Genomic DNA, 9,994 nt, shown 5'->3' on the forward strand with positions numbered 1-9,994 from the left:
AATCAAATGGACTCTAGAAAAACCTCCTGTGGGTTGGAATCCTACAAAATTGATTTAAAATTCGTTTGAACCAAAGAAGCCATAGTGTAGGAAAACAATCCACACAACTTTTGGAGAATTATTTTCCTTTGAAATAAATGGATTCAAAAATTCCGAGTGGATCGGAATCCTACAAAAAATTCTTTGCACCAAAGGGCATGCTGATTCCATACCTCTCCCTCCAGGCCTCAGCATCTTTTTCACCGCTGCTTTTACACAGGTTTTCGGTTATTCAACTTCTTCTCATACATGACAAAAACATCATTTTGCCTGAAGCAAACGTATATGTTCTTATGGAAACTTGTCTCCATCAATTTCTCAAATGTATCGGCCACAATAGGTTTGTAGGAAAGAAAACATTGTACACCCTCCTATCCAAAAAAAGTGTCATGGTTTTAGTTCATCTTAGATCGGAGGGAGTAGCAAATATAGCATCTCCAAAGCAACAAAAAAGTTAAGACTGGTGCTGCCTATTTGATGCATGGTGCCAACCAGTGGCGGAGCTAGCCAGAATCTACTGTAAAATATGAGTGTTTGGGGGGCCAAAAGCTAAAAAAGTTTTCATTCAAGCCCTCACAATTTTTTTCCCTTCATTATTAAACAAATACCAAGCACAATGATAGCACACAACAGAATGCCCTCAAAGTTATCATTCTTCCTTCGACGAAATATATCATCCTTCCCTGCGCTCAGAAGTGAACTTCGTCTCTTTATTTACAAGCTCGACGTCAAATGATAAATCGGAATATAACATCACCTCCACTATACCACAAACATGCCATTACAAGCATCAGGTCTCCACTTGCTGTCATCCGTTTGGTGAACCAAGCCTAACAGTCCGACAGAAAGCAGTTTACTGCTTTCTTGAGAATCAGCACACTGAATCCCATGAGCAACACTAGGCATACAACAAACAACAAAGCAAGCATATATTGGAGCAAAGGGACGTGTTCTATACACTAAATCTTGAGCTAGCTACACCTCTTCCTGCCATCCTATCAACACGGCGGCGGCCAAAGGGCAATCCAAAGAATGATCGAACCACGCCTCCAATCTCTGTCTTGCAGAGTGGGCATACTGCATTTATCTTGAGCCATTTATCGACACATTGCACATGAAACAAATGGTTGCAAGGAAGCTCACGGAGCTCATCGTCATCTCCGTACTTAGTAAGGCAGATGCAGCAAACCTGCACCAATATTAGAAACTTTGACAGTTATAACTTGTAAATCATGCTGAGAAAGAGCAAATGTGTCCCATATGAGTGTATTAGAAACTGATATGGTAAGGTATTTGGAGAACTTGGGGGATAGCAATTTGGCCTACACCTAGCTAGAATTTCTTTTGAAAAAAAATAGCAAAGCACTTCAAAAAATTATGATTTTTTTTTACAACGAGCATGTGTGTTTGAACCACATGCACATTATCATGAACAAATAATATGTGTAGAGCTCTGCGCGAAATCAGACAGAGTGGTGGGCCCCAGCTTACTACATGCAGGATGTTCCTTGCTGATGCTCTAAGAGGGGACATGCTGTTGAATAAGGAGACAACTTGTGAGTCATGCTGAGAAAGAGAGCAAATGTACCCCAGATCATTGGCGGACCTAGAGGGTGTGCCGGGTGTGCCGTGGCACACCCAGCATTTTGCAGATTTCTTTCACTACATGTCATCTTCTTCTGATTTTGTTGGTTTTACAGTACTAGAACTCAGTCACCTGAAGCTGTACACGTGCATTTAAACCTAGCAAACCATAGAAGTAGCTTGACTGAATTTTCTACTAGCAGCACTACGTGTGTGTCCAGCCAAGACTCCAGTATATACATGAGCCCGGTAGAAGCTAGCTAGACCAATTCCATCGATCAACTCGACGGAAACTCTAGCGGCAACTCGCGTAGATTGCAAACAGAAAAAGAAAAAAGAACTCTTCTATCTACCACGTTATTTTTTGAGACAACTTCGATCTACCACGTCATATTCTCAACGCTGACCCACAAATTTTCTCCTGCATCCGTTCACAGACAAAGAGGATTAGTAATATTATGTCCATTTTGTTGAGAACATGAGGTCAAAATAAAGAAGGCTGCAGCTGAAGGGCAAACCGAAGTTATTCTTGTGTATCTTTCATGTACGACTATTTGTATTGTAATTTCGCAAATTTGAAATTATTTTTCTGAAACATAATATTGCGAAACTTGATTGAGCTTTTTTTAATTGATTGAGCTATTTGTGTTATTCTTTTGCCATATATGATATGACACTTAGATTAGGCAGATTTTTTTAAAGTGTGCACACCCTTCATTTTTTTCCTGGGTCCGCCACTGCCCCAGATGGTGAACATTGGAAATCGATATGGTAGAGTATATGGAGAGCTAGGCCATGATTTAGTATTGGCCAGATTGCAAAGAGTGGACACACTAACAGATACTCCCTCCGTCCCAAAATAAGCGTCACTGATTTAGAATCAGCGACACTTATTTTGGGACGGAGGGGGTAGTAATCTAGCCACGTGGAGTACATATTGAATAAGGAGATATCAATGCATGGAAGAGGAGTTCACATGCTAGCAAGAAAACTAGAATGATTTGAAGGTTCATGAGAAGAATATGTGGATATAGTAATACAGAGAAAAGTGTTCCTTGAAACCAAGAATATCTGTCAAAAGCACTTGAGATCAATCTGTGCTACACATTGACAATAAAAATTATATTTTGATGAATTGTCTGGTGAAGTAGTGCACAAATATCATTAAAAACAATACCATCTATTGATAAATATTCTAAAGTAAGGTACACACAATAAATGTTGCAGCATAACACTGAATTGTTTGGTGAAGTAGTTCACAAATATCACGAAAAACAATACCATCTGTTGATAAATATTCTAAAGTAAGGTACACATAATAAATGTTGCAGCATAACACTTGTGTTGAATGAAGCTATCGTTCCTAAATCATGGAGCATATGAAGCTCAATAGCAAATCCTTCAAGTATTTGTTGAATATCATAACACAGGAAAAGGATGCAGAATACTCACAGCATCTTCAGCAGAAACAACCCTTTCCTTCTTAGTTCCTGGGCCCAGGATGCCACCCTCGCTAAGATTCTCGGAGCTCGAAGCATGATCAAGCACCCAGTTTTTGCTTCGTTTTGGTTTAAATTTGTAGGTTGGCAATGCATCGATTAGCTCTTGAGTAGCTCCTCTACTTTGACCCAAATCCTCTTGGAGGTGCAAAACGGAAATTAAGCATGGAAAGCAGCAGCATATCGCTGCACACATGATGAACGGAATGGCATACCCAACACAACTAAGTGCAAGGAACGCTAAACATAGCCTATAAAGGGGCAGCAAAATCAGTTGAGAGTTCAACAAAAATAATGGAATAAACACAGAGCAGTGCAATTACCTATACATATTTGGAGCGTCCTGAGCATCTGATGAAGTGCCACGCCCACCAAAAAGCCACACATTGCCAACAACAAACCATATAGCAAAGAAACAGTCTACAGCTGTCTTGGAATGATAAGCCAATATGCTAGGCCTATAAAACATAATCACATCAAATAACAGCATTCATTCACTTCAAATTTAACATACAACCAAGTACTATAAGACCCCACATCACCAGGTTCTACAAGTTACTAACCAAATAAGAATACTTTAGACAAGAGTAAAGTAGCACCAGTTTAACTCTAGTTAAAGAGGATATGTTATGAACTTATGATCCACATAGCTGCATACTTCTGTAAAGCATGAACTTATGATCCACATAGCTGCATACTTCTGTAAAGCACAACACAGAAGGGACCATCATCAAACCAGTCTAGTCAGACAAGTGAAGCAGGCATGGTAATATTATGCTATGGCATAGGGAATTGCCCTAGTCCGTAGAGCAAATTTCTACTATGTCTTCCTATACTTCCATAAGAAATAAGCAAATGAAAAAGGAAATGAGGATATATGATAACTAATTTGTAGAATATTTCCTGTTATAGCTATATTTCTAGTTCTTTTTTGGTGAGGCTTTATGTGGTAGTTATATGCTAAAAGATATGAACGCATAATAATCTGCTGTGCCACTATATTCTTTAACTTTGAGGTGATGTGGCACACTAAGATTGACACTGGACTTGTCGTTCGAGTGGCATACACTAGTAATTACATTGGTCCATATCAAGTAAAGATATCAGCAAGATTTTGCTCAAAAAAGTGAACAGTTCTACAACTATTTGCCATGTGGAATAAAAAACCTATGAAGTTCTCCTTTCCAAATTCACAAATCGTGGAAAGCCATCAAAAGGTGTTTCTTTTGCTGAGTTCTTAGGGCTGACAGGCTTACTGGCAAACCGAAAAAAGAACATATCTTTGAGAGATAAGCATAGAAAGGGAGAAGTTCTGAAAAGAAGACGTTGAAATCTTTTCATAAAACACTCATGTCCTGATTAATTGCTGTGGTAGCTTTATACAATGATACTGTAGAATAAAACTGCACATATATTATCTTATCTCTACAAAAACTGATAATTGCATTTGCTTATTTTAAAGGTTTTGCTTAAGCTTTTATAATTTTTATTTAACTCTTATCTCAGGTTTGTTTTCACACTGTACATTTTTATATACCTACTACATAATTTTAATAAACAAGTGTAAGACCATACAAAACTAAACTAATTGTGTGATGCTCTAAAGGTTGCAATTTCATTCAACTTAACCATTAAATTCTTCCTTTCACCATTTCAGATTTCTGGAAAACACATATAAAACCATAAGGAGTGTGACTGCATAGAAGGATTCCTCAAGATGTAGAAGCTTAGGGAACTCAAAATCAAAATTAACACGGAGTTAAATATCACCTTGGACAAGCAATTGTGATACACCCAAGATGCAAGACAGTACCACCGGTACGCTGATTGCGTCCTTCTGATGAAGATGAAGTCAAAGTAGGATAAGTTGTAGGTGGCTGTTCAGGTTCTTCCTCCGAAGGTCTGTTTCGATGGACATAGCGCCAATATACAAGAGGAAGACTTGCAGTGCAGCCAACTGTATAACCAATTATCCATGCAACTAAAGGGGCATGAGGAAGTTCATGTCTTGACAAGATGAGGATGACAATAGCAGCTGTAATCTGTGCTACATACATGACAAATTCAAACGAGATCCATAAACCAGAATTCCAAAGACTTGTTCCACGACCATAGAAACTATCTCTTCTAGGAAATGATAAATTTCTGGAGCTGTAAGCAGTTGGTGATGTTGATGCTGAAGACACTGGCGATGGCGTTCGTGTGCTTGTTGAAGGCCGATCTTCCTGATGTGGTTCATCCGTATCACTGTGCAGATCTTGATGACTGGTTGATGTTGATGCGGTTTCCCCATGTGCTACATTTATAACATGCTCGTGTGCATCGCAGTTAGCATGCTCCATCAATAACTTGAATTTGAATTTACAGATTTCCGGATTAGCTCTAATCACACAAGAGCAAGCGCATAGTCATCATGGGTAACCATATCTCATTCCCCATATTTTTTGACTAGGGGCTACAAAATGGCCGTGTTTTGGTGAAAATACAGCTGAGCAGAATATTGATTCTCAGTATAATCCACTGAATTTAGTTTGTCAATTAGGATAGCTTCAATTACTTCAAAGAAGATCCCAGTGCCTAGGCTACAAAATGAAAACAAAGAACCTGTCATAAACCTATTTCAATACATACACAAAGAATTGTAGACTTATAAGTGCATTAAGTAGGCAAAAGTATGAGCAGTGGAGGCCACTTGTGAGAACTATGAAGCAGTAAAGCGAAGCATATGAGGTATACAACGAGTCCGCATATAGCATTTGTTCAAGAATACTATCCTGTTTATTCCATTAGACAGGAATATCATGATGTTTTAACAAACCATGGGCATCAGTGCAACACATGAACGTTCCCTAAAAGTCAAAGAGCTTGATGGATTTCAATCTGCATCACAAGTCGAATTTTGTTTCCCCCAGCCATTTTTTGTACAGCTTGTTGAATAGGATAGTACGAAAGTATTGAGCAATATTTATTTTCTGAACAATTAATAAGGGCCTCGCTCTTTATTCCGAGACTGATATAATCCTATCACAGAATATCTACAATTCTGCTCAATATCACTCCTCTACAACGGGGGCGGATCAAGATGGCGTGCCGTGTGGGCGCACCGGCACATCCAAAAATTGTGAAGCTCGGTGCGATTTAACAAATTGCTAGGCGAAACAACGCCATACCTCAAAACCCAATCGCCTCTGGGACGGGGTGGAGGCAGCGGGAACGCGACGTCCCGGCGAGGGAGGACGGGGACGGCGATGGCGGCGGCGCGCGCGAGAGGCGGGGGTGGGGGCGGGGGGCGGGATTGAGGCGTCGGCGGCGACGCTGAGGTACGGCACGGCACGGCGGCAGCTGCAGCGCACGGTCGTCGACTATAGGAGAGAATTTCGCCACGCGGAAAGAGGGGGCAGAGCGGGGGTCCCTTTCGCGAGAGCGACTCAACCCATTTCCTCCCCTCATCCTCGGTGAATGGTGGATGTCCTGTGCGCTCTTCCGTGCTCCTGGTCCAGTGATCCGGTGAAAGGTGGAGGGTGTTGTCCGCCCGCAATAATTAGCTAGGGACGTGCTGGTCTATGGGGCTAGTTTGTGCAGGTGGAAAATGGTTCGGCGCTCGTCTTCGCGTGCCAAGAACGTGTCGGTCCGACCTCTGCTTTTGTTTTACTTCAATTTGCAGCCAAAAGTAAGAGCAGTCTAGCACAAGCACAATCGTCATGTATGCGGTCAACTTTTTTTTAATCAGTACACAGGCGCTTATATATAGACGTATACATTCACCCTAATGAACGTATACATGCACACTCTACCTCTATGAGCACTTTCAAGATACTGAGCCGGTCACCATAAGCTGGGGATACCATTGTCCATCTAACCATCAACCGCATGATGGTTCGCATGTATGCGGTCGACCTATAGAATATGAAGTATAAGGCTACGAATAGCTGCAAGCAGATACAAAGTAACCATAATACAATTTTTTATATATATTTTTTCTTTTTTATTGAGTGCATCAACTCAATAATTGCACCATCAGTTTGAAAGACTACAACGATCTCATCTTTTGTCTCATTTCTGTCAATGTCCGTGAGACGGCTTTTTAAGGTGAGCAAACCCCGATATTACGCGATTCGTCTCCTTAAATTGAATTGTATTGACATTGAACCGGCGTCATCTCATGTGCTCCCGGTCTGTTGTGATATCCGCTTATGCCTCCTTGTAGCGGAGCCAAATGACACCATTCCTCTAGAGCACCAACCTCTTTCTAGCGGTGACCTACTTAAATAATTCATCGGGGCAGATGGTTGACGCGTAAGCAGCATAGCGCTCATCTCATGTCTCCTTAACAATGAGACGACATATGGAGCAAGTGATGGCCAACATGAGCTGAGTGGGCGAGGCTCTCCTGTCCATATGGGATATGCTTGTAACCATGCTAAGCATCCCAATTCTAGACAACGGGATGTGTTTTGGCATAAGAATCATGTCACTCATTGAGGAGGGTGGAATCCTCCTATGCAGCCTCCTCTGCTTTGCCGCGATCCCACACCTTCTCATCAACGATACCGACGGCTTCCTCTATCACTTCTCTCCTCTTCTTACAGGAAAACTAAGTCTAGCTATGAGATGACATAAATGAGGATAAATTGGCATAGTCTCCGACCTCCTTCGCCCCTCCTTCTTTGGAAGCAGAATGATATTTGCCGAGTTAAGCCAATGGAAGCTTGATGTTTGGAGGCTACTGAACTAGTGGATCACTCTCATATCATCGTCACTAATTATGTGCCAACATTTCTTAGAAGCTCCCGGTGAAGCCGTCCGATCCCCGCGCCTTATCCCAGACATTGCCGTCCATGGTGGCCTTGACCTCCTCCTTGGTGATGTTGTCATCAATGCCATTGAAGGCAACCACTTTGAAATTAAGATTCTCCCGGTTAATGTCCCTTCGCCTAGGTGGACCCGTCCCAAGGCACTCTCAAAGTGATCGTGAATGATTTCCTCATTTATCTTATGATATTTAATCCAACCCGTTGTTTCTCTTTGAGCTGGTGGATGTGGTTCTTTATGCGTCTTGCATTGATAGGCGCATGGTGAGCTTCAAGATTTTATTATGAACAATTTTACGGTACTTGGTAATCCTCAAAGATGGGCAAAATTACCAATGAAATCTAACAATTCATCTAGGAGGGCAAAATTTAGTCCTTCTATATTTGTATTGCGGTATCTTTGCCTTAACCCTAATCAGTAGCCATTCACCAAACGACAAGTTCATGATCGATCGAGTTCGAAGGAGAATCCCCGCTCGACTAGAGATAAGGTTTTCAAGATTTTTATAAAACATGAGATTAGATTTTCCTTGTTGGGGGTAGAGAATTAAAACATTCTTTTGATCACTAGACTTAAATGAAAATAAATATATTTTTACCAAAGCACATTATAAATTATTTTTAATATTTCATTTTCAATATATGAAGGTATACAACCTTTTTATTTACCCCTAAACACATGGTACTCTGCTTGGATTTTTCAGGTGGTATATACTCCTATTTACTTGTGTTGTAGTCTTGTAGAGTACCAGTCAATAACTCAATATCAGCTAGAGATTAAACTAACTGTAATGAAAGGTTCATATATGTTTCAAGGTACCGTAAAAAGGCTCATTATTTATTGTAGTCCATGACGGAGAATACATACATAGCTTGTTACGGCATTCCTTTTATCTACTCGCCCAGCCCCTCTAGCTAGTTATACAGTAGATAGGATCATAGGAACGTGCATGAATCCTTGCATGGGTGCTGCCATGCAAGGAACGAGGGACTATTGGACTATGTATGTACTGCGAAGCGATCACAGTTAGTATGGTTTCTGTCCAACGACATTCCCGGCGGGCTCGTAGTTGCAGGTGATGAAGACGCCGCGGTTGTTGTTGCAGACGACGCGAGCGCAGCCGATGCTGGTCGAGGCGCGCCACACCACCTGCGTGTAGTGCCCGCACACCTTCCCGCCCGCGCAGGTGTTGGACCCGTAGTCGTAGTCCTTCTTCTCGTCCACCCACAGCTTCACCGCGTCCGCCGCCTTCCAGTCCGCGCCGGCCGACCCCCAGAAGATGTTCTCCCCGTAGGGCCCGCCGGAGTGCTGGAGCTTGCAGTCGTTGATCCTCTGGTTGGCGTAGCTCTGGGCGAACCCCTGCAGCTTCGTGCTCCAGCTCACCGCGCCCACACCGACGGCGGCGCGGGCGGCGTTGTGAGGTGAGAGGTAGTCCTGAGGCGAGTTCTGGGCTTGGGAAAGGTTAACCATGGCAGCCGCCATGGCTAGGGCGAGCAGAATGGCCAGCTTGGGCGTCTCCATTACTCCCTGGTTCGGTGTCTAGATGGTTTCTACTATGTGCCTGCACTATAGCTGGCTGCGTATGTGTAGGCTGTAGCTAGCTAGCTTTGCCTTGCTGGTGTACGTATAGCTTGGGTATAGAGGGGTTTTTATAGTGGATTTGTACGAGAAATTTCTACAGTTTGCGTGAAAAGTCTACCACCGTGGGGAGGAATTTTCTGACAGTGGCAAAGAATTCCACGAACAAGACATGCATGAGGCAACTCGGTCGAGTCAGCCATTTGTATCTTGTTACGAACGGTGATAGCCAGCCCATCCAACTCATGGTTAATCTACGCTCCTATCCACAAGGAGAAGCGCTGAGGCCGTGAGTGGCTCACGTATGTAACATACGCATGGTTCCAGGAGGAGCATGCATACTTGGACTATTCCATTGTTTGCCCTCAAAGTTGATAGACCATGAACGCAGAGATCGTGTACTGCCGCAACTGCAAGAACGTACGCATTACTGGATTCTTCTATGTGGACGTCACTTTCTGTAGGAAAATGTGACAGCGCCC

At 42.4% G+C, this 9,994-nt stretch overlaps 2 protein-coding genes across 4 annotated transcripts; both read right to left on the reverse strand.

The window, feature by feature from the left end:
- Positions 1 to 674: 674 nt before the first annotated feature.
- LOC123121274 (E3 ubiquitin-protein ligase At1g63170) lies at positions 675 to 6,501 on the reverse strand. Of its 3 annotated transcripts, none has more exons than XM_044541176.1 (5): positions 6,293 to 6,501; positions 4,893 to 5,704; positions 3,446 to 3,580; positions 3,076 to 3,373; positions 675 to 1,228 (listed from the first exon to the last, which is right to left on the reverse strand). In XM_044541176.1, exons 2-5 carry the CDS (start codon positions 5,462 to 5,464, stop codon positions 992 to 994), a joined length of 1,242 nt encoding a protein of 413 aa, XP_044397111.1. In that variant the 5' UTR covers positions 5,465 to 5,704; positions 6,293 to 6,501; the 3' UTR covers positions 675 to 991. The 3 variants fall into 3 exon arrangements, with proteins under 3 accessions (XP_044397111.1, XP_044397112.1, XP_044397113.1); XM_044541177.1 differs by having other exon boundaries at positions 4,893 to 5,699; positions 6,293 to 6,477; XM_044541178.1 differs by lacking the exon at positions 6,293 to 6,501 and having other exon boundaries at positions 4,893 to 5,164; positions 5,206 to 5,415.
- Positions 6,502 to 8,750: 2,249 nt separating this feature from the next.
- Positions 8,751 to 9,554, reverse strand: LOC123121275 (pathogenesis-related protein 1). The gene has a single exon (XM_044541179.1). It carries the CDS (start codon positions 9,453 to 9,455, stop codon positions 8,961 to 8,963), a length of 495 nt encoding a protein of 164 aa, XP_044397114.1. The 5' UTR covers positions 9,456 to 9,554; the 3' UTR covers positions 8,751 to 8,960.
- Positions 9,555 to 9,994: the final 440 nt, after the last annotated feature.

This window comes from Triticum aestivum, chromosome 5D (genome assembly GCF_018294505.1).
Source record: "Triticum aestivum cultivar Chinese Spring chromosome 5D, IWGSC CS RefSeq v2.1, whole genome shotgun sequence".
Classification (NCBI taxonomy): Eukaryota; Viridiplantae; Streptophyta; class Magnoliopsida; order Poales; family Poaceae; genus Triticum; species Triticum aestivum.